The sequence below is a fragment of the Anabrus simplex genome, chromosome 2 (genome assembly GCF_040414725.1).
Source record: "Anabrus simplex isolate iqAnaSimp1 chromosome 2, ASM4041472v1, whole genome shotgun sequence".
Lineage (NCBI taxonomy): Eukaryota > Metazoa > Arthropoda > Insecta > Orthoptera > Tettigoniidae > Anabrus > Anabrus simplex.
Window position 1 is genome coordinate 387,741,594 of NC_090266.1, and position 25,681 is coordinate 387,767,274.

At 38.5% G+C, this 25,681-nt stretch overlaps 1 protein-coding gene across 2 annotated transcripts in view; it reads right to left on the reverse strand.

The window, feature by feature from the left end:
* Positions 1–25,681, reverse strand: part of LOC136864160 (angiogenic factor with G patch and FHA domains 1) — a 663,154-nt gene that overhangs the window by 395,808 nt on the left and 241,665 nt on the right. For both annotated transcript variants that reach the window (XM_067140807.2, XM_067140808.2), the window contains exon 7: positions 2,033–2,246. In XM_067140807.2, coding sequence (XP_066996908.2) covers positions 2,033–2,246 — 214 coding nt within the window. The remainder of the gene's footprint in view (positions 1–2,032; positions 2,247–25,681) is intronic.

Below are 25,681 nucleotides of genomic sequence, written 5' to 3' on the forward strand. Positions count from 1 at the left end.
AGAATTTGACTGTGTAAAGTACACCTGTTTAATACATGTTTGCATTTAATAAATTGTCTGTTTAAAAAGCTACATACGGAGGCAGTTTTTTATAATAATGCTATTTGCTTTACATCCCACTAACTACTTTTACGGTCTTTCGGAGACGCCGAGGTGCCGGAATTTAGTCACACAGGAGTTCTTTTACAGGCCAGTAAATCTACCGACATGAGACTGTCATATTTGAGCACCTTCAAATACCACCGGACTGAGCCAGGATCGAACCTGCCAAGTTGGGGTCGGAAGGCCAGTGCCTCAACCGTCTGAGCCACTCAGCCCGGCAGGCGGGTTTTTTCCTGTGAAACGTTAAGAATTTCACCTTATGTTCTTGACACGGCACAAGCCCAAAAGCCTATACAATAACATAATATCTTACACCTAGAATTTCATGTTAATCATCCTTAACTTCTTTGTAGCTTAAAAATTCTTCTTTCGCCAGTATAAATACTCCCCTCCTATCATTCCTAACCTGTCTGTATGATAAACACCACCCCGTAGGCTGTTCACATTTTTATTTACCATTATTTTCCATCGATCATAATTAATTTTTTTTTTAATTTTGCCATTCCCCGCTTATCAGACATAAGGTATTGCATAATAGTCTTACTTTTACAACATTCCTTTTTAACACATTTATTTTTAGATTTCCCGGCACCCACTAATTTAAGTTTCTTCCGACATAAGTCGGAGACATATGAAAAAAGCATTGCTATATTACTGCTTATTTTTACTATCAGGGGCATAGACAGTGGGGGATTTGGGGGTATACCCCCCAAATGCCTCCATCCCTTCCCCTTATGGGTGGTCCTGGAACAAAACTGTCTATACATACATTCCCCACCCTCCAAAATTATTTTCCGGGTACACCCCTGGTCACAATAATAATAATCATCATCATCATCATCATTATGTAAGGATGGAGGAGAGCTTTTAACTTGTAAACACTCCAATTCCGTGAGAAAATTTCTGCATCGATAATACCACTTCTCAGACATATTTCAATTCCTATTACAATATATGGTAAATATATATATATATATAAAATCATTATCATCATCATCATCATCATCATCATCATCTGCAGATTCCAGCTGTTGGCCAGGTCTGCTTGGAACATAAGCCTCTCCATCTCCTCCAGTCTTCCCACCACTTCTCCCTAGTCATTCTTGCCCAGTCCTCTCCTCTTCTCTGTACACAGTCTTTCACTCCTTTTATCCACCTGCCTCTTGGTTGTTTACCTGTTATCTCCATTTCGTGCATCCTCCTCGGTATCCTTTCCTCTGTCATTCACTTCATGTGTCCATACCATCTAAGTTTCCCACAAGTCCAACCCTTCGTGCACGTCGTGGGAGATGGGCAATGTCATCAAGTAGGGAATAGCCTGTGGGGGTGAACTACAGTGGGGACTGTGTGGGCCCCGAGACCGCTACAGTAGCTGTGAAGGCCCTACAGGAATCCTGAAAAAAATGACGGCAAATGGGGTTCTGGTGAAGTCACGACAGGTCTAGCAAGTTGGTGATGGATCTTAACTCCCTTTCAAGGAAACAAGGAACGATAAGCCGGACGGACGTAACAGACGACTACCCTGGCGAGGAACAGGATTACAAATTGGCACACTGAATATATCTATCAAATTACTTAATTCTATTCATTCTCTGTAAGGAATAACATTTAAGGTGTAGTGAAGGAGGCAGTTCCCTTCTGCTCCACCCATTGCCACAAGAAAAGGCAGTTTCAAAATTTTCATCACAAAGTTGAGCAATCCCATGCCAAAACAGTATATTTCTGCCAGAGTTAGGAATCAGATCCAGGATCTCCCAGTAGCCTTTCGAAGTAAACATTAAACCAGGGAAGTGGCCAATCCTCCTTTTAAAACCATTCTCATCATTTTGACCATGTGCTTTCCACACATCAATTATTGCATATTATTTCATCAATTATGACTAACTTTTGCAACAATGTATGGAAAGGTTATGGACATTCCAATACTTACTCATATACGGATGACGATGCTGTCTTCTCAGAGTGGTGTTGTGATCCTACGGTTTCCCTCCGTATCTGAGCGCGATCTTCATAGTTTGATGTTTGCTTTTCTGGAAAATTAGGGCGTCCTTGTACTAAACCAAACTTCCGTTTTATACGATCTACTTCCTTTTTATGTTCAGTCTTTAGACTTCTTCGTGATTGGGCCATTTGGATCAAGTGCTCTGTGGAGAAGATTAACAATGATTATAGCACACAGACACTAAAACACAAGTTCTCATAAAACTTTGAAAACAATGAAATAGTTCTATAATCAAGAAGTACAGATGTGAATAATGAAACACTAGCCTGCAAAAAAAAAAAAAAAACTTTTTGTGCGGTAAAAACGAAAATAGGTGGGTTTTATGTATTTCTTAACGCAGAATTCGAGAAAAAAAATTAGTTTTGGCGTATCACGTCTGGTTTAGTGGCAATTTTAAAAATGTTATTTTGTTCTTATGTAAAATTGTTGATACTTAGTATTGATTAAATTTGATATATTAATGTAAATTTCAGCTTGCAAAATGTAATCATATTTTGCATGCATTAAATACACATAAATGCTGCTTTGTAAGCAAGTAGATGGTTTGTATTGTATTTTTAATGTATACTGAAATTCGTGAAACTGAAGCATAAAGCGCCTATTTAGTTTTGGCTGTACAGTTGCTTTTAAATTAATATAACCGTACCTTGAATAAAAATTACACGGTTAAACATACGTAGTTTTCTTACTTACATTATGTGCAGGTTACATTATTCACACCTCCGTCTTTTTCTGTTTTCCGTGGAATTTCCGGGTTTTTGAAGTTCTTGAACGATCTCTAGAAGGGTAGTCTCGTGCAATCAACCAACAGTAATTGGCTATCATATTCACATCCCAACGTCCCTGACAGCGTCGTTCTGCATCTCTGAGACCCTGATGAAACCTTTCACCTTGTTCTTCACTAACAGCTTCTAAATTTGGAAGGAAATAATCCAGATGCGAAGCTAAGAAATGAAGCTTAAGGCTCACATTACAACCGAGTTCCTTAAACTTTACCAACATTTTCCTTACAATGTATTGAGAGTCCTTAATGTTGCCAAGGAATTTAGTCACTACATCTTTGAATGCGTTCCATGCCTCTTTCTCAATTTTGGTCATTGTATCTGTGAAATTTTTATCCTTCACCAGTTTACGAATCTGTGGTCCATCAAATACACCTTCTTTGATTTTTTCATCTGATAATGAGGGAAATTTAGAGGATAAATATTGGAAGCATAGGCTACTTTTATCTAATGCCTTGACATACTCTTTCATCAACTCTAATTTGATGTACAAGGGTGGAAGTAGAATTTTTTCATGGTCAATAAGACTTACATTCAAGATATTTTTGGATCCTGGTTGTAGTTGTTTCCTTTCTGGCCAGTTCACCATATCCCAATGTTTATCCCGTGTCCTGCTAACCCATTTGCATAGGAAACTGGGAAATTTTGTATAGCCTTTTTGTTGTCCCAGCAACAATCCAATGATCTTCAAATCACCGCAAATTTGCCACCTATGCTCATGATATTTAATATTTTCAAGCACCAGCTTTAAGGTCTCGTATGTTTCGGACATTTTTATGGAGTGTGCAAGGGGTACGGATGCCAGAACATTTGTATTATAAAGCAAAATAGCCTTTAAACTTCTTTTGGAAGAGTCAATTTAAAAAATGCCAGTTAATAGGATCATACTCTTTCTCTCCCAATTAATGTAGAAAATTTGAAACATCCATACAAAATACAAGTTCATCTTCTTGAGTGTAATACTTTCAGATTTCTTTGTCACGATTTCGGTACCAGGAAAATGTAACACCGTGTGCCAACATATTCTTTTCACACAATCTTGAACCAAATAATTCACATTTTTCTTTGGTTAGCTCTAAGCCCCTTATCTGATCATTTAATTCAGATTGCGTGAATTTGTTTGAAGGTGTGTCATATTGATGTGGCTCGAAATCTATTTCTTCATTGTCAGATTGCAATGCAAACAATAACAAATCGAATCACATAACTGTATTCTAAAAAAAGTTGTGCGAGAACATCTCTCAACATTATATCTTACGAATTCATGCAGATACTAAAACACCGAATTGCGTCAAAACTAGACATGATAGGAAAAAATAGCATCATTTTCGGAATCAGGGCAGCGATTTCCATAAGAATTACATATTTTCTATTTTACCGCAAAATCATGTTGGCTAGTGTAATCAGCAATTTTAAAATGTAATTATTTTTTTACATGCGTACAACAGTATGCCTAGAAAGTCATCTGGGTTATTAAATATATTCCACCAATCTGTTACTAATGGCTAAGCTACAGTTATTACAACATATGATAAAAGATACAGCCCTAAGACAAACATGTCAACTTTAATTCACTACTACTTTCATAGAATGTATCTCGCAAGCACAGGGCAGACTGAACTCAAGACTTCAGTGTGAACTTCTTAGGATGGTGCTTCATCCCCACAGTAAGAAAAATCTCACGTATCTGAAACGTCTTAAAAGTAATGAATTTCATTCGGTTCTGTGTTGATTTTAAATATCCAAGATGAAATTCTAAAAGAATTTGATTGTGTAAAGTAAACCTGTTTAATACATGTTTGCCATTTAATAAATTGTCTTTTTAAAAAGCTACATATGAAGGCGTTGTTTTTTTTTTTAACCTCTGATCACGCAGGTAAAGAACCACACAAGCTGTGGGAACTGTTCGTGCATGGAAGGTGACTGCGCAAGTCCTCCCCTCTACCGTGGTCACAGCCAACTTCCTCACACCAGTGTGAGCCGAGGTACTGGCACGGAAACATGGCCGCTACTATTGACGCTCCTGCCAAATGTGAGGTGTGTAATGTGATACGTTTCCTTCAAGCAGAAGGGAATAGTGCAGCTGACATTCATCGACGAATGAGTCGAGTATACGGTCCAAACTTTATGAGTGATGGTGTTGTGCGTGAATGGTGCAGGAAGTTCAAAGAAGGCCAGACCGATGCTCACGATGAAAGGGGGCAAGGACACAAGTCTGTCACTACAGATGACATTGTTCACAAAATTGACCAAGAGGTTCGCAAGAACCGAAGGTTTACCGTAAGCGAGTTGTGTGAGAAATTTCCTGCAGTTTCAAGGTCATCTGTTTACGAGATCCTAACAGAACACCTGCGCTACAGGAAATTGTGCGCCCGATGGGTTCCGAAGATGTCTGATGACCACAAAAGTCGCCAGATGGCAGCAGCGTTGACGTTTCTTACCCGTTACGAGGCTGAAGGTGGCGATGTGTTGAAGAAAATTGTGACTGGCGATGAGACTTGGGTTTCGTACGTCACCACCGAAACAAAACAACAATCACATCAATGGATGCACACGCACTCACCAAACAAACCGAAGAAGTTTAAGCAAACCTTCAACGAATGGAAGATGATGGCTACAGTCTTTTGGGACTAAAAAGGTGTGTTGCTTGTTGAGTTCTTGGAACTATGATCAATGCAGCTGTTTATTGCCAGACTTTACGACAACTGTGCAGGGTCATACAGAACAAATGACGAGGCATGCTGACGTCTGGAATCCTCTTCATTCATGACAACGCATGCCCTCACAGTGTTCGTGTCACCCAACAACTTCTGCAGAAGGAATTTCGGTGGGACATTTTTGATCACCCACAGTACAGTCCCAATTTAGCGCCGAGTGACTTCCACCTCTTCCCGGGAATGAAAAAAAGTGGCTGGGAGGGCAGAGGTTCCAGGAGGATGAAGATCTTCAAACCAATGTTCGGGCCTATCTAAACTCACTGGCGGCAACATACTGTGCAGAGGGGATCGCAAGCTTGTCCACAGGTATGACAAATGCCTCAACCCTCATGGTGATTGTGTTGAAAAGTAACCACATTTGTACCTAACATTTACCGAGCTCGATAGCTGCAGTCGCTTAATTGCGGCCAGTATCCAGTATTCGGGAGATAGTAGGTTTGAACCCCACTGTCGGCAGCCCTGAAAATGGTTTTCCGTGGTTTCCCATTTTCACACCAGGCAAATGCTGGGGCTGTACCTTAATTAAGGCCACGGCCGCTTCCAACTCCTAGCCCTTTCCCATCCCATCATCCCCATAAGACCTATTTGTGTCGGTGCGACGTAAAGCAACTAGCATCCATGTACCTAACATTTGGTAATAAATTCATTTGGATACGTACACTTGTCTTTCATTTATGACCCTCCGGAGGTTGAAAAAAAAAAAACAACGCTCTCGTAGTTGTTTAAAAAGCTATTGAACAGGTGGACTTTACACAATCAAATTCTTTTATAATTTCATCTTAGATATCTGAAATGTCTTGATCAACAGATTTAATGGCATACCTAGAACTACAGTCAGAGTTTTATCATTGTCTTCCAATGGACAAAAAAAGAACTTGATAACAATAATGTACACCAAAACATATCCCAATAAATTAACATATAATCTTTATCTATCATACTCTGCTTACAAATGTAATTTTATTAATCCGCAATAACTCTCAAATATTTTTGTCCTCCCATGATAGATTTTATTTATCATACTCTGATGAGAATTATTTCTGTTTAAGTTAGATGGGCAAATATGTGGAGCATTCCTAGATGTACTATATGGGGCATATGAACTGAATAATAAATGTTAATACATTAACTGAATAACTGCCCTAGGCATCTCCTTCTAACCATGCTAAGTTTCTTCTGATGTAACTCAGTAACATAGGAGAGAAGAGCATCGCTATATTACTGCTTAAACTCACCATCAGGGGGTTGGGGGTAGGGGGTGGGGGGGGTTACACCCCCAAATGTCTGATTTGTGATCCCTCTCCCCTATGGGTGGTCCTCGAACAAGGCAGTCAATACATACACACCATAATCATCATCATTATTATGTAAGGATGGAAGCAACACATCATTTGACATAAAATTATGTGGACTTACCTATCACACACAACACAGATCGGAGGCTGCAGCCAACACAACAAAAGCATACTGGTAAACAAATTTGTATCACATTCATAAGGAAAATCTAACTTGAAATTGAGTGAACACAGCACATCATAGCACAAACTAACTTCAACTGACACCAAACTGTGACTGTTGCAATCTTAGCAGTGCAAGTGGAACCTGATACCATCGCTTCCATGGTAGATTTTGTCTAACAAGCCAAGTGGGTGTTCAGAAATTTGCCTGTTGACAGCCAAACGATTTCCTGCCAGGTCTTGAACCAATAACATATGCTGACATAGAGGTCGAAGAAATCATATCTAAAACATCAAGGAGGTGTTACCATAAATACCGCAGTTAATCCCAGAAAGATACAATTATTAGATCTTTCTAACTGTGAGAGTGATCGTGGGTTAAACTATATTACAAGCACAAACTATTATTTCAATTTGATTATTGGGATATATCGCCAACATATTAGCTAGAAGAAGAAGAAGAAGTGTAATGACTTCTATTCAGATAAACGTCACTCTTCATTGATCTTGAAGTGAAGTGATGCAGTGATGATTTATCGCAGGACTGCAGTTTATGTCTTTCGGAGTTATTTCTCTTATTTATGGATGTGAGTATTCAATTAGAATGTTTGCTGTAAGCATGTAAAAGCTTGGTACTCTAAATTGTGAGAAGAAGTTAGGACTGTTCATTTTAAGGAACTAGTTTCATTTCTGTACAGAACAGATATGCCAATGCAATATTTTTCCCAGGCTGCAGATTGAGATATGATGGAAAAGCTAATAACAGATGCTTGTTCAGAACACCTAAGAACAAGGATAAGTTTAAAAAGTGTGCTAAGGTAACTGCACCAAAAGAGAGGCAACTTCAAATAAAGGAACAGTTTGTGATTTACAGTTCAGTGAAAAGTTGATTATTAAAACAGACTCTTTTACAGCAGAAAGTGAAAAGGTGGAAATACTCAGCATGCATTGGAAACTAAAACCAGGAGCAGTTTCTCATACATTCCCTAACATGCCAAAATATTGTCAGTTCCAAAGAAGCCTCGCAAACGATCAATGGTACAACATGAAGTTCCAAAAGAAGACTGAAGATAAAAGCATGTCAGGCAACTCTGTAAAATAATTTAAAAGGTGAGGAAAATCACAAACATATTGAAACCTGTCCCTCTCACACAGAAAACTCAACTGAATTACATCATGTGAAACAACATATTCTTCCAAAAAAATGTGAATTACAAATTATGACAGGAAATAAGTTTGAAATGAAATTAATCTCAGCATGGCCAAAGCCCGGATTAATGCCCTGAAAAAGAAACACAAAATTAATTTGTTGTCAATCTATGAGTTTCTTAATAAAAAGCAAAAAGTGGTTGTAGACACTACGCTTAAGAAATGGTCAAATGGACTATGTCACTATTGACTTACCTAAGGCTTTTGATAGGCTAGATCATGGGAGACTGCTGTCAAAATTGAGGGCTGCTGGACTAGACAAAAGAGTGGTTGAATGAGTGGCTAAATTTCTAGAAATTGACCTCAGAGAATTAGAGTTGGTGAAGTATGATCTGATCCATGTAGCGATTAAGAGGTTTCTCGCCAGGCAGTATTATTGGACCTCTATATTTTCTTACATACCTACAGTATATAAAATAGTTATGAGTAAAGAAATGAATCACAGATAACGATTTTTACAGATGATGATATACTGTATACATTTCCTTTCTTAACTGTTATGTTCTTCAGTCTGCCAAAACTAAGTTTGGGTAATAAATCTATAAACTACCTGAAAAATAAAACATATAACAGTATCACACCTGCAAAAGAAACAGCTTAATTAAAAAAGAATGGATTAATGATTAATATCCCTGGCCTGGGGACTGTGTGTCTGTGTCGCCCTTTACGTTCCTTTCCTCACATTTAACACACTACACTTCTGCAATTCCAATTACAAGCAGGTTCGTATCATATGGTGCAAGTAGGGGCAAAATATCTCCATAGGTCGATGCCCCGAACAAATAGCATTAAAAAAAAAAAAGAATGGAATGTTTTGTTCTTGAAAGAAATTTACTTGAAGGAATTTTACTTTTAGGTATGTCATTGACCCAGGCAGAGCGGGGGAAGGCATGGCATAGAGGAAGGTCAACGGAATCAATAGCCAGCCAGACTCGTGCCAATGAGAGAGCGATGGTTTTATAACACCTAGCATTCTATGCTAGAGTGGAGAGAAAACAGGACATCATTAAGGTAAGTTCCAGATTTCAACTTTACAAGTATTTAAACCGAAATAAACATAAATGTTTATACTTTTCTAAAAATAATCAGAGTGATTTGATGAAATCTGATTATGTCCTTTCAAGATCAAAACATGTCATTCTATTTTAATTAAGTTGTTTCTTTTCAAGTATAATTATGTTACCATATGTTTTTTTTTTTTTTTTTCAGTAATGGAGTAATAAGCAAGTTACAGGATTATGAACCGCAAAAGGACCTCAACAATATAGCGAGATAGATACCAGATAATAGTATGATGGTAACTGGGATGAAAAGTTAGGTTGAAAGTAAGAGCAAAAGGAAAAGACCTCTCAGTTTTAATTACTGTGTTGATTGGATGAAGGTACTTAACGGGGATCACTATAGGTACTTACATTTTAACAGAAGGAAAGATCTTCGTTAGGGTAATTACATAAACAAGGTTGTAAATAAAGGTTATAGATCTCCCATATGGTTGTGAGAGTATTTCACCCTTTCACTCCGGCATAGCGAGTATGGTGGCGTGACCCTCTGGACACGAGCAACGGGTGGTCACCGAGCCGGCTGTATGGGATACTCATCACGCTCCGCTCTCCAGTCCGCAGTCAGCTCATGATGTGAGGAGAGGACAGGCAGAGTTTAAAATTATTCTATTTTATTTGTAATGCATATTTGGTGAAATGATTACGACTATATTTTAGTACTTATCATTCTCCTCACAACGAAGAGTTATGATACTCAATTCAGAATTAGCTGCGTAGAAATTACGTTTCTTCGGATTCAGGTTCTACTTTTTCCAATTAAGTTTTCTGCTCTGAGGGTCAGGCACCTGATCATCATCCTCACTATTTTCATCTTCACTCCAATCATCGAAGTGGGCCGACATTTTAGACGATGAAGCAGTGATTGGAGTAGAAAACGTGCCTGGAGTAGAAGGTGTGCCTGAAGTACTGTAGTTGTAGTAAGGATGTAAAGGAGAAGGCATAAAAGTTTCTGGTTTATAACAATATACGTGTTTATTCATCCTCCTACGCAATACATACTCACACCTTCTTGATGGAATTAAATGGTCAAGCCATAACATTCATACATGTTTCAACCCTATTTGTGGGTCATCTTCAATGAAAAAATGTTTTCAGCTTTAAAATTTTACAAAGGCACAAGTGCTGAAATTTGATTTTATGTTTAGTTAAAATCTTTAAAAACGCTGTGCGAAGATCATTGAGCTTGTTAATACAAATTAATCTCTCTTGAAATGGTGCGATCGAAAAATGTTATGTTCAGCCTTTTGCAATAGAATTTTTTTTTTTAAATTAGTAACTACTATTGTCTATAGCTGATATGTTGCGAGTATGTAGTTCAATCTAGGATTGAAAATCCTAAACGTTCGTATTTTGTGGTACATGAAAACATAGTGCATTACGAAGTTATACAATGTGGTAAAATGACAGAAAATATCAAGAGTATGTTCTCTTGTCTTGTATATAATGTTGCAATAAACTTAGTAGTTTATTCTTCTTAGTGTGAAATAAAAAGAATCTTGCAATATTTCTTGATGATAAAAGCATCAGAATGTGAAAGGAGATTTCATAAATCCAGCAGATTCTAGAATTAATAGAGTATCGTCAATCGTCCTTGATTTTGGCCTGCAAGCAAGGAAACGTGATTTTAGCTGTTTGAGTAAATTGCGTGTGTAAGTGGTGATGTCTTTAAAAATGAGAGAAACTTACATTCAACGTTATTTGGCTTTGGACTGACGTGTGCTTAGCCTTCCTGCGTGTGACAATGGGTTATCTGCTGTTGGTAGTGTTTGTGCGAGTTCGTGCTGTATTGAGTGGCGGGGCATGTAGGGAAAGCGGGAGATATATGGAGTTGGGAGGGGCAAGGTTTGAGGGAGGGGTCACTAGTCTTCTGCGTTGGTGGAGTGTATTAGGGTTTTGTTTACATGTGATCGGAACAAAAGTGTCTAATAAGACGTTTCTTCTTTCATTAATCTCACTTAAGTTCTAGGAAGGATTTATAAATTGATCTAAAAATCAATCAATCACTACTGATCTGCATTTAGGGCAGTCGCCCAGGTGGCACATTCCCTATCTGTTGTTTTCCTAGCCTTTTCTTAAATGATCGCAAAGAAATTGGAAAATTATTGAACATTTCCCTTGGTAAGTTATTCAAATCCCTAACTCCCCTTCCTATAAACGAATATTTGCCCCAATTTGTCCTCTTGAATTCCAACTTTATCTTCATATTGTGATCTTTCCTACTTTTAAAGGCACCATTCAAAATTAATCGTCTACTGATGTCCTCACACGCCATCTCTCCACTGACAGCTCGGAACATACCACTTATTTTGCAGGTTATAAATTTCATCTTTTTTTTGTCCGTATTGAAGATCTACTTGTGATACAAATTCTTATAATTTTGTTAATTACCACCTATTCAATACAATAAAAACGTAGTACAAACATTCATATTTATTAAGATGTTTATATGGTACATGTTTCGCTCCTTTTTCATGAGCATTATCAGCCAACTATTATTCACTTAAGGTTGTATAAGATCATGAAACAATTCTTTTGGATAAAGATTATTCCTATAAAACTAATTGACAAATCTTATAATATTTTACAAGTCATATAACAATAAAATTATGTCTAAGTTAAAACTTTTTGTCTAAAATCTATCTAAGTCTAACATTTTATTGACGAAACTCATCTGATGAACATCTTTTAAATTGTTTAAAAAATAAAAAATAAAAAACTTTTGAGATCTGGCTAATTGTATTGATTCATGTTGCTTAACTTGTACGATTGTCGTTAAAACTTTGTAAACTATATTGACAATTTTCTGCAGTTGATAATTGTCTATGTTATGGACATTTGACTTGTTCTCGTTGCTGGAGTAACATTTATACAAATGTATTGGCATTAATTTTATAATGTCAATAGGATAATATTGTTCGTGAACAAACTTGTTGATGAAACACTTTCTAGTGTGATATTGGATTTAAAATGTTCTCGTATGTTCCAAAATGGCTTGTTGGTATATTTTTCTCACTCATATAATATAAGAAGTGCAAACAGAACAACAAATAGTTCTCAAGAGGCTAGGAGTAACACTAAACAATTATGCAGCAGAAAGAAAAATATACCAACAAGCCATTTTGGAACATACGAGAACATTTAAAATCCAATATCACATTAGAAAGTGTTTCATCAACAAGTTTGCTCACAAACAATATTATCCTATTGACAATATAAAATTAATGCCAATACATTTGTATAAATGTTACTCCAGCAACGAGAACAAGTCAAATGTCCATAATATAGACAATTATCAACTGCAGAAAATTGTCAATATAGTTTACGAAATTTTAACGACAACCATACAAGTTAAGCAACATGAATCAATACAATTAGCCAGATCTCAAAAGTTTATTTTTTATTTTTTAAACAATTTAAAAGATGTTCACCAGATGAGTTTCGTCAATAAAATGTTAGACTTAGAGATAGATTTTAGACAAAAAGTTTTAACTTAAAGACATAATTTTATTGTTATATGACTTGTACAATATAATAAGATTTGTCAATTAGTTTTATAGGAATAATCTTTATCCAAAAGAATTGTTTCATGATCTTATACAACCTTAAGTGAATAATAGTTGGCTGATGATGCTCACGAAAAAGGAGTGAAACATGTACCATATAAACATCTTAACAAATATGCAAGTTTGTACTACGTTTTTATTGTATTGAATAGGTGGTAATTAACAAAATTATAAGAATTTGTATCACATACCACTTAATCAAGCAGCTCGTCTCCTTTCTCCCAAGTCTTCCCAGCCCAAACTTTGCAACATTTTTGTAACGCTACTCTCTTGTCGGAAATCACCCAGAACAAATCGAGCTGCTTTTCTTTGGATTTTTTCCAGTTCTTGAATCAAGTAATCCTGGCGAGTGTCTTATACACTGCAACCATACTTTAGTTGGTGTCTTACCAGAGACTTATATGCCCTCTCCTTTACATCCTTACTACAACACCTAAATACCCTCATAACCATGTGCAGAGATCTGTACCCTTTATTAACAATCATATTTATGTGATTACCCCAAGGTCTTTTCTTATATTAACACCTAGGTACTTGCAATGATCCCCAAAAGGAACTTTCACCCCATCAACGCAGTAATTGAAACTGAGAGGACTTTTCCTATTCGTGAAACTCACAACCTGACTTTTAACCCCGTTTATCATCATACCACTGCCCACCGTCCATCTCACAACACTATCGAGGTCACCCTGCAGCCGCTCACATATTTATTACTCTGTACAAAATAACATCATCTGCAAACAGCCTTATCTCTGATTCCACTTCTTTACACATATCGTTGATATATATAAGAAAACATAAAGGTCCAATAATACTGCCTTGAGGAATTCCCCTCTTAATTATTACAGAATCAGATAAAGCTTCGCCTACTCTAATTCTCTGAGTTCTATTTTCTAGAAATATAGCCACACATTCAGTCACTCTTTTTTCTAGTCCAATAGCACTCATTTTTGTCAGTAGTCTTCCATGATCTACCCTATCAAATGCCTTAGACAGGTCAATTGCAATACAGTCCATTTGGCCTCCTGAATCCAGGATATACCAATATTGAGCAAGGGGCCCTTTTGTTCTCGTCTTACTATTATTAAATCTAGTTCTAAGTTAGTGTAATTGTGATTAGTACTTGCATGATGTACACTCATTGCAGTTTTTTTTTTTTTGTATTTATCAGCATTATAATGTTTGGCGCATTTCTAGGTGAAGTTCCTTCCTGCCTGCCCTTCCCAGGAACTATTATATGGTTGACATGTGAGCTGGTCAAATCCACACAAACACAACAAGTTAATCACCTCCACAGCTGAAGCAGAACATGCTATATCTAAGTTACCTGCAGAAGTACAAGAAGAAACCAGATTTGAGGTTAGAAATAAAGTTCTAGCCAATTTAAATTCTAACAATAAATCAGCAGACCACATGCTGATAAGCAAGATTAAGAAGCTCAAACAAGAAGTAAAAGAGAACGAGTTAATTATCACAAAGGCAGATAAGGGAAGTACTATGGTAATTATGGACAAGAAAGATTACATGGTTAAGACATACTGCTTTTTTTTAAAGACAATAATTTCAATGGAGTCAAAGAAAGATCCCACATAAAAAATCCAAAAAGAGCTTAAGTCTTTTATCAAACATAGCCTCATTTTATTTAATTAACACAATAAAAGCAAATTATTAACAATGTGACCTAAGTTACCTACGGCTAAAGCACTGCCCAAAATACATAAGGAAGATATTCCTGTGAGGCCAGTCATCAATTTCAGAGACAGCCCTACTTACAGAATAGCTCAATACATTCAGCGGTTTTCAAAAACTCACTACAGATTGCAATCCAACACCTGGATCATAAATTCTATTGAAATGGTTAATAAAATAAAAAAAAATAAAATTTATCTGAGCACCATACACAACATTCTTTCAATGTAACAAACATGTACACTAACATACCTGTAAAACAAATCATCACAATAATAAAGGACAACCTAATACAATACAGCAAATTAAGTCTAGGAGAAATTGACGAATTTATCTCAATTTTAAAGTTCACCCTGAACAACAACTACTTTAACTTCGCTGGCCCTATTTATCAACAGACAGGCCTACCCATGCGGTCCCCTGCTTCAGAGATTATAACAGACATCTGAATGGACTGTATAGAACTCGCTCATATCCATGGAAATATCAATGATATAAAATTTTGGCCACGCATTGTTGCCGACAGTTTAGTAATTATCGATGCACATATTAATGACGGGAACAAGGTACTAAATCAAATAAATGAAATTGATCCATATAAAAAATTCACAATAGACAATGAAAAAGAGAAGTCCATAAACTATCTAGATTTAACTATAACACGAAAACTAGACAGGAAGCTCTCATTCAAAGTCTTCAGAAAACCCACCCACAGCTACAGGAACATTAAAGATTCCATTCAACACCCGGGTTCACATAAAAGTGCTGCTTAATAATAGTATGGTCAATAGGGCTTTCAGATTTCCTTTATCCAAAATGGATTTCAACAGAGAAATCAAAATAATTCGAGGTATAGCCGAAGCGAATGGTTTCAGTACAGTTAAGAGCATCAATAAGCATAAAAGCAAACCAAAGCAAGCAGTTTTACTGGCGTCAAAACCAAGATAAAAATTTGTCCCCTTTACTTTCAATGGTTCATGATGTGGGTTCTGGTAGTTACATCCTAGTTCATGAACCATGGGCAACGGCTGCGTGGCACAGGCGTCTAGGACTATACATTCAACTGGTGGTCACTAACCCGTTAGAGGAGAGATCTTTGCTAGCTATGTGTAAGTAGGGTAGCATCCCGCTTCACAGAATTTACCGAGCTCAGAACATTTTAAGCAAGCCTCGGACCTATGGGAGTAACGGAGACAGGCAAGGGACTCATTGGAAACAACTTAGCGAACGAAATGGAATTTGATGGTGAACTGTCAATATTAATGGGGCTTATTGGAAGAATGAAAGTGGAACTGGCTGAGTCAGCAAAAAGGATGCATCTGGATGTGCTGGGAGTAAATGATATTTGGGCAAGCGGAGATAACAAGGAAGAGACAGAAAATTATAAAGCATACTAGATGGGTGTTAAGAAGGGAAGGGCAGAGAGTGGAGTACGGTTGTTCATCAGGAATACTCTTGCATGCAACATATTATCTGTTAGGCACGTAAATGAGTGAATGATGTGGGTAGATTAGTAGTTGGAGGAGAGGGTGCAGATGAGGATGTAGTTGACAAATTTTATGAAGCATTGAGTGACATCATAGTCAGGGTCAACAGCAAGGACAGGATAGTGCTAATGGGTGATTTTAATTCAAGAGTTGGAAATAGAACAGAAGGATACGAAGGAGTGATTGGTAAATACGGGTAAGATATGGAAGCTAATACGAACAGGAAGTGTTTGCTGGACTTCTGCGCTGGTATGGGTTTAGCAGTTACGAATACATTCTTCAAACATAAGGCTATACACATGGGAGGGTAGGGGTACAATATCTATAATAGATTATACCTTACCAGACATCAGGGAATCTGTTAGGAATGTATGGGTTTTCCAGGAAATTTTTGAGGATACAGACCACCACCTGATCTGTAGTTAACTATGTATCTCTAGGCATAGGATAGAGAAAGTGAAATCTGTCCGCAAACAAATAAGAGTAGAAAATCTCCAGGACAAGGAAATTAGACAGAAGTACATGGATATGATTAGTAAGAAGTTTCAAACAATGGACAGTAAGCAGGTTCACGATATAGAAATAGAATGGGTGGCATACAGGGATGCTGTAGTAGAAACAGCAAGGGAATGCCTAGGAACAACTGTGTGTTAAGATGGGAAAAAGCGAACATCTTGGCGGAATAATGAAGTGGGAGCAGCTTGTAAACGTAAAAAGAAGGCTTATCAGAAATAGCTCCGAACAAGGGCTGACGCAGACAGAGAATTCTGCGTAAATGAAAGAAACAGAGAGAAACTAATAGTTGTTGAAAAGAAACCTCTAACATTATTAAAGAGAATTTGATCCAGAATCGAGTGTGAATTTAACATATGGATCAGGAGAGTTAAGTTGGTTTAAAAAGGTCTGACCGTTAGTTATTCTTTCATCTAATATCTATCTAATATCTAGACCAATGGTACAATCCTTCAAGTTTAACGATAATTTTAGTTTTTTCCCAAGTGGTAGATGTACATTTTGGCTAAGATGCCTGATGCTGGGGCACCCATTGGAAGCCCTCTTTGTTGGTAGAATTTACTGTTAAACATAAAATAGTTATTGTTTAAGACAAAGTCTAGGACGATTAAAAATCCATTTATTTCATGAAGAGTGAAGTGGCTAAATTGGATTGATGGTTGAATGAGTATTTGTGAGAAGATTGAAGTCTCAGTTCATAATGAAACAAATGGGCCTTGCGTGGCAATGTATGGTTCGAGGCTGTTAGTACATGCACGAAGCATCTTCTCACAACTACTCATTCAACCACCAGGCGCAGTGCTTGAAATCAGTTCCTCATAACTCTACTGGAAGTTATTCAAATATGGTTCCACTGGCATCAAACACATTACCAGCAAGGCCATACCACAAATCAGAAGTCTAATGGAACTCTCAGCACCTAAAATGTAAAATTTACTCCAACGGCTTATATATGCCAACAATTTGTAACAGTGCATAATTTAACAGTGTCAAAAATAAGGCTATTACCAATAGAATCTACGAGAAAATTCACCTTTATACTATTTGTTTTTAGAACCAAAAGTGTCAAAATCACTCTTACGATATACACTGACTTAGCAAATGTCATGGGATAGTCACCTAATAGCATGTGGGGCCTCCTCTGGCCCTGCGAACTGCAGTGAGACGCCGTGGAAGTGAGTCGACAAGTCCCTGGTATTCCTCTGGATCCAGCTGACACCAAATCAATTGCAGAGCGGCCGCCAATGCTGGTCTGTTCGTGGGTGCAGGATCCATGGCACGGAGCCTGCGTTCCAGGACATCCCAGATATGCTCGATAGGGTTCATATCGGGGCTCCTGGGTGGCCATGGCAGTCGTTGGACCTCCGCTGCATGTTCCTGGAACCATTCCCGGGCGACATGGGAGTGATGTGGCAGCACGTTATCATCTTGAAACACCGCAGAACCGTCTGGGCGCTGGAAGGCCAAAAATGTGTGGAGATGGTCTCCGAGCAGCTCAACATACCGCATACCATTCAAAGTCTCTTCCAGAACAACTAGGGGGCCCATTCCATACTAGGAAAATGCACCCCAAAACATTACAGAGACACCAGCACCCTGGACCACACCTTCGAGGCAGGCAGGATCCATCGCTTCATGTGGTCTGAGCCATACACGGTGCCTCCTGTCAGCATGGTGCAACTGAAATCGTGATTCGTCCGACCATATCACATTATGCCATTGTTCCAGTGTCCATCCCGGTAACTGGCGACAAATGCGCGTCGTGCCCGATGACGTTGGGTTAACAGTGGCACCCGTGTGCGGCGCCGGCTCCCATACCCCACAGAACCCACGTTCCTATGGATTGTCGACTGGGAGATGTGTCTAGCACGGCCTGTGTTGAATTGAGTCATGATTTGTTGCACGGTTGCCCATCTGTCACCATTGGCAATCCGTCTCAGATGTCGCCGGTCACGATCATCGAGGGTGGCTGGACGGCCGGTCATTCGTCTGTTGTGGACGCGACACCCGTTTTCAACCATTCACGATACACCCTGGACACGGTTGATCGTGTGAAGCCGAATTCCCGCACCACTTCCGAAATCGCACTTCCCATCCATCGGGCACTGACCACCATACCCAGTTCGAACGGTGTCAGCTCACGACGACGTTCCATGTTACACCTGTCACATGCATAGCCACTGCTCACAAGGTTTCCTATACAACTGCCGCTGGCACAGGGGGCGTGTGGTGCGCAGACAACACACCTGAGCATCAGCGCTCCGCTCTCCCATGACATTTGCTCAGTCAGTGCATATACGCCATCACTTTGTAATAGTGTGCGACTTAACAGTGACAAATTAAGGCCGTATCATTAATAGAATTTACGAGAAAGATTCACTTCGAGACCACTATTTCCTTGAAATATATTCTGCAATATAATTTTATGACCCTTTATTACAACTGTGCTCTATTTGTTCATTACTATGAAAAAATATTCATACTTTTAGAATCCATATAAGAGGCATAACTATAGCACTTGATCTTAAATATAACCATCTTATAACGGCCTTTTAGATCATACTGTTTTATCATCTTTGTATTTACACATAAATTTTTAGCTAGTTATTGTAATTTCATGTATTTTAACATAATGTCTTATTTACAATGTTGTTTTAGGACAACCTGACTTAATTGTGTAAATGAGTATTCCCAGCTGATGATGGCCCCGAGTAGGGTCGAAACTAGTACCATATTATAATGTAATTTAAACATCTGCATTGAAAATTTACTGTATTGAATAGGTGGAAAACTAATTTTGAATAAATCGTATGTAACCTCAGTTCAATACAGATCAATTAGACCGGGCGAGTTGGCCGTGCGCGTAGAGGCGCGCGGCTGTGAGCTTGCATCCGGGAGATAGTAGGTTCGAATCCCACTATCGGCAGCCCTGAAAATGGTTTTCCGTGGTTTCCCATTTTCACACCAGGCAAATGCTGGGGCTGTACCTTAATTAAGGCCACGGCCGCTTCCTTCGAACTCCTAGGCCTTTCCTATCCCATCGTCGCCATAAGACCTATCTGTGTCGGTGCGACGTAAAGCCCCTAGCGAAGAAGAAGATCAATTAGAATGAAATTCATAATTCTAAGGGAAGAGTATACCGCTAAGGAATTTCTACCCAATGCAGAAGAATACCTCCAGGAGAACAAAAAAGAACCAGACAGACAGCTATATGTTGTGTTAATGTTGTTAGAAGGATGTGCCCGAACTTGGTAGTCTGCCTTCAAATTTAGCTCTAACACTTATCAAGAGTTTAAGGAGGCTCTCCTTAAATGATTCCGGAATGCAGAAACACAACATCTTTTAAAGCTGCAATTATATTCCAGGAAATATAACATTTCAGTGAATTTGTCTAAGTATTCTATTTCATCTCACAGCTTTAAAAAATGCAATTCCTTGAACCACCGTTGCCTGAAGAAGAATGAATAAACATTAAAATTCCTGACCCATGTACAGGAGGTATTACTAGCTGCTAACGTCCAAGACCTAGAACAGTTATACAATCTACTTAGAAGATTAGACACAGCCAATACTCAAGCGTCACCCAAGCCATGCAAAAGTAAGGATGTATCTGCGAACATATTCGAGGTCACAGCCCCGGATCATCAGAATAAGGAACGATATGAAGAGAGAATATTCAACGTACTATGCCATACCTATAGAGAGGGTACAGGAAATGCCCATACCAAGGAAATGCATCATACCAGTACAAACCCGTATGGAGAAGACAGCTGGAACCAATCAGAAACTCACAGTGGGCTGACCAAAACAAAAAATGAAGAGACATTACAGAATACATCAAAGGGCAAAACCGAGATGATGACCAATCGGGGGATGTGTGTATGGAATATCAGAAGCATGCAAGGCTGAACAATGAAACACCTGAGCGGAATCCAAACAGGACAGGTGTGGAAGAAACCTCCAATTTAGATTCAGGGAGACTGCCTAAAAGTGACAGGAGTGATGAGAATAACTAACCATTCTGTATGACCACAATTAACTACTGGCACATACATGACTCAGAACTCCTTTATGAAGATACCACCCCGTCAACAGAGCTTCCCAGTTACAAATAATGAGGTAGGGGAAATGAAAGTCATGTCATCGATAGATTTTTTGTTTTCTTACCATTTGCTCGATATTGCATCAACACAGATAGGTCTTATGGCGACAATGGGATAGGAAAGGGCTAAGAGTGGGAAGGAAGCGGCCATGGCCTTAATTAATGTACAACCATAGCATTTGTCTGGTATGAAAATGGGAAACCATATACAGGGCTGCCAAAAGTGGGATTTGAACCCACTAGTCATTGATAGACATGGGAGCTCAAGCTTCATTCATTTTGGGTAACTTGTTAGAAATGTTATAGGATAAACATAGCACATTAGTAATGCCAGTAAAAATCCAGGGAATCATACCTGTGCAGATAACTGGCTTTCATGGAAATTTTTATTGAGAGTTTTCAATTCGAACATGCTTTTCTGGTGTCACCTCAGATGAAATTCAATGTAATCCTAGGATATGATTTCATGGTGAAATATCGAAGGATTATTGACTACTCTGCCAATGTCATTCATTTATATAATAATGACTCTTTAGAATTGCAGCTGGTAGATGGGGAAATTCTTAAGGTGCAAAGGTTTGAAGCCCTATACGAAGATTCTAATGGTCCTGATGGTCGGGATGGTCTGATAAACACGCATGAGAAAAGCGATGCTGTGCCAGTCACGGATATTACTATTTTCTTTTTTTGCTAGCGGCTTTATGTCGCACCGACACAGATAGGTCTTATGGCGATGATTGGATAGGAAAGGCCTAGGAGCTGAAAGGAAGCAGCTGTGGCCTTAAGTAAGGTACAGCCCCAGCATTTGCCTGGTTTGAAAATGGGAAACGATGGAAAACCACCTTCAGGGCTGCCGACAGCAGCATTCAAACCCACTATCTCCTGGATGCAAGCTCACAGCCACGCGCCCCTAACCACATGGCCAACTCGTCCGGTGATATTACTATTGAAGTGTGATCCCGGTCATGAGGGCCCCATTGATGACGATAGGATCTCTGTTATACAGGAGATTTCTGATGAAGGTAAGGACTTTTACACACTGACAACCAGTACAATTGCAAGCCCAGAGTCTAACACAGAATCGGCAGAGACTACAGCAGAAATATTCAAGATTTACCCCAACTTTTTTAACAATAAGCCTGGAGAGATCTGCAACTCTAAATACCATCTCAATGTTAAACATAACGCACCATACATGAGAAAACCATACCCAATACCAGAAAAATATTGAGATGAAGCCAGAACACTTTTCAAGCAAATGACAAGAGGATAGGATTATTTGTAAATGTATAACTCCCTACATTAGCCCCTTCGACCCTGTATGTAAACCCAACAGCAGGTTACATTTATGTCTGGATGCTTGTGGATTGTACATTTATGTCTGGATGCTTGTGGATTGAATGAGAGACTAGTTCCAGAGTATGATCATCCTACTCTGTTTTGAAACACCATTAGGCAATTTCACGGCCAGAAATTTTGTCCAAGTTTAGATATGAGTTTGTCTTATTATCACATTTGATTGGGTGATGAGGGTAGACTGTTTATTGGATTTCTGTTTTAAAATGTATACCTATGTTTTCAATCTTCTCCCATATGGCATTATGAAGTCAGGAGCAGTCTTGATTTGAGCCATACAGGAACAATTATCTGATGAAGTAAAGGCTGTAACTGTGATTTACATTGATGATATTTTGATTGCCTCCGATTAATGGGAACACCATCAAACAGATATCCATAAAGTTTTACAAGCCTTGCGTGCCAAGAACTTTAAGATAAATGTAATGAAAAGCCATTTCTTCAATAATGAGTTGTTATTCTTAGGACATGTTATCAGTAGTGATGGAAGTGGGCCCAATCCTGCTTAATTATTATTATTATTATTATTATTATTATTATTATTATTATTATTATTATTTACAATTTGCTTCACGTTGCACCAACACAAATAGGTCTTATGGAGACGATGGGATAGGAAAGGACTAGAAACAGGAAGAAAGCAACTGCTGCCTTAATTAAGGTGCCTGGTATGAAAACTGGGAAATCAGGGATCCTGGCAGTGGGGTTCGAATCCACTATCTCCTGAATGCAGGCGGATAGCTACATGACCAAAACGGCATTGCCATTCGCTTGGTTTCAGTGTATTTTGGATTTTCCCAAACCAAATAGGATCAAGTAAGTCAGGCAGTTTTCTGGGCTATATCATTTCTTCTCACATCATTGTCCTAACTTCACCGAGACTGTTTCTGCTCTACAACAACTTCCGAAGAAAACTAATTGGTGGAAGTGGATGGAGGAGAGTAAACAGTCATTTATGGCAATGGAGAAAATGCTTAAAGGGAGCATGAAATTAGCATACCCTAACTTCGACTGGCCATTTTACACCAAGTGTGATGCCAATCGTTGGAATAGGTGCAGCCCTGTACTAGGTGGATCCAGAAAATCCTCATGACAAGCTGTTCGTGTAAATCATGAGCCAAAAAGTGAGACCCCATGAGAAAGCTTATACAATTACTGAATTAGAAGCTTTAGCAATTGTGTATTCCTTATTGTATTGGAAAAAGATTGTTCATGGACATCCAATTACCATCTGCACGGACCATAAAGCCATAACTTTCACCATGTCTTCACACTTAACAAGCAAGAGAGTGACCCGGTGGGCGCTGTTTCTACAACAGTTTGATGTGACTGTTGTACACCAGCCAGGAAGGAAGAATGTGTCAGCAGATGTTTTGAGCTGAATCCTGCTGAAGTAGTTCTTGCTCAACCTACTGAAGTTACAGATGTTGATGATACAGACTTCCTTAGGAAGTTTCAGAGTCCTGCAGCCAGGCCCACTGCGCAGCACTTCAAATGCACGGGCTCTGGCAGCCCAGCCCGTACAGTGGCGTTCTCTTCTGACGCGGCAGCGTACTGGCCCACAGCACTGGTCTCATATAGTCCACTGCAGTCCACCGCACTGGGCGGGCTCAGTAGAATAACCTTGAGTATTTCTCCACAATAACATGTGCGCTGCGCACAACGAAATGTTCACGTCACACTACTATTCGGACCACTCACTCTACGAATTCCCGTATGCTAATAACATATTTCAAAGGAGGCTAATCGCATTTTGAAATTAAACGGTAGAGATTTCTCCTGCACTGTAATAATAAATAATAATAATAATAATAATAATAATAATAATAATAATAATAATAATAATAATAACTGAAAACAAACAGAAACTTTATTATAAACTAATATTCATCTGCAATTGACATCAAGTTAACTGAAAATGAATCTAAATAACACGAAGTATATTCATAGGACTTCATTAGAGTTTACCTCAAAATAAAATACAGACTACAATGACGTGCAATATGCCAACAACAAAAACAAACCTGAACATAGCTTTTACTTAGTGTGTGTAGTTTATTGGTCATTGCTAATAGTGGTGGAATGGAATTACTGTGAATGAGAAGAAGAGCATCAATATTGTCTGGTTGTAGAAGAGACCGTCGTGCATTGAGAATGAAGCCCGCTGAACTGAAATTTCTCTCTGAAGCTGAACTTGATGTTTGCATACATAATACTTTCTTAGCGATCTGGTGAAACTTTGGATAGTTCTGTCCATTTGTTCTCCAATAGGATGCTATATCTATCTTCTTCCATTCCACAATTTTGCTTTAAATATCTTTCCAGCTCATCTGTTGGAATAGGAGCATCATGAACGTCAGTCCACGAAGAAAACTTAATTACTTTGGCAGGTTGTGGCATAGTCATGGACTCTGATGACACGGAAACATTAAAATGCTCATCATCCAAGCACACCTCATTCATCATAAATTTTTTATCTAATCATAAAGAGGCAAAATCAATCCGACTCCTTTAATCTATACTAATATAACAAAGAGAGAGTGCGAATTTTGTTAGTTTGTGTATATCTGGAGGGTAATATCAGAAACTATTGGACCGATTCTAAAAATCCTTTTACTAATGTAAATATAATTTATCCCCGAGGGACATAGGCTGTATTTTATTTTCAAAACAATTCAAGGTGGGGGGGGGGGGGCGACGGGGGAGATATAAAAATAATACGCTAATATAGGCGAAATATTGAATCTGTCGTGCAAGGACGAGATAAAGCTCATTTTAAGCTCCTTGATGCAAATAACAAAACTCGGTAAACCCTATGGGCCCGAAAACAATGTTTTAAGGTCCTAAAACCAACCGTTATGGAGATATTGGCACCGCACTACCCCTGCTCTCGGAATCGGATAAAGAAATGAACTGCCGTAACCATGGCAACGTCAGCTCAAGGATTCTAATAATAATGTTATTTGCTTTATGTCCCTCTAACTACTTTTACAGTTTTCAGAGACACCAAGGTACTGGAATTTAGTCCCGCAGGAGTTCTTTTATGTGCCAGTAAATCTACCGACACGAGGCTGTCGTATTTGAGCACTTTCAAATACCACCGGACTAAGCCAGAATCGAACCTGCCAAGCTGGGGTTAGAAGGCCAGCACCTTAACCATCTGAGCCACTCAGCCCGGCAGCGCCTTAACTGTCTGAGCCACTCAGCCCAGCTCAAGGATTCTAGAGCAGCAAGATTATGTGTGTACATTTGGGCATAGCTGCCAACCAAAATGTGTACACATAATCCATGAGCATATCTACAATATATCTCAAAAACTTAAAATGTTACAGATGTGAAGTGGTGTTTATAATCTCTTTTAAAAATAAAGAGACATGTATTATTTTGTTTTCGGAAAAAAATTAAGGGGGGAGAGGGTAAAAACGACTGAAATGTCAGTTGGCATGAATTTTGTTTGTTGTTTTAAGGGGCCTAACATCGAAGGTCATCGGCCCAGTGGCGTGAATTTTTAAGATGAGCATATCTACAGTATGTCTGAAACACTCAACATGTTACAGATGTGAAAATTGATATTTTAATATAATATAAAAAATCAAAAACAGGTATTACTTCGTTTTTGGAAAAACCACTTAATGTGGGGG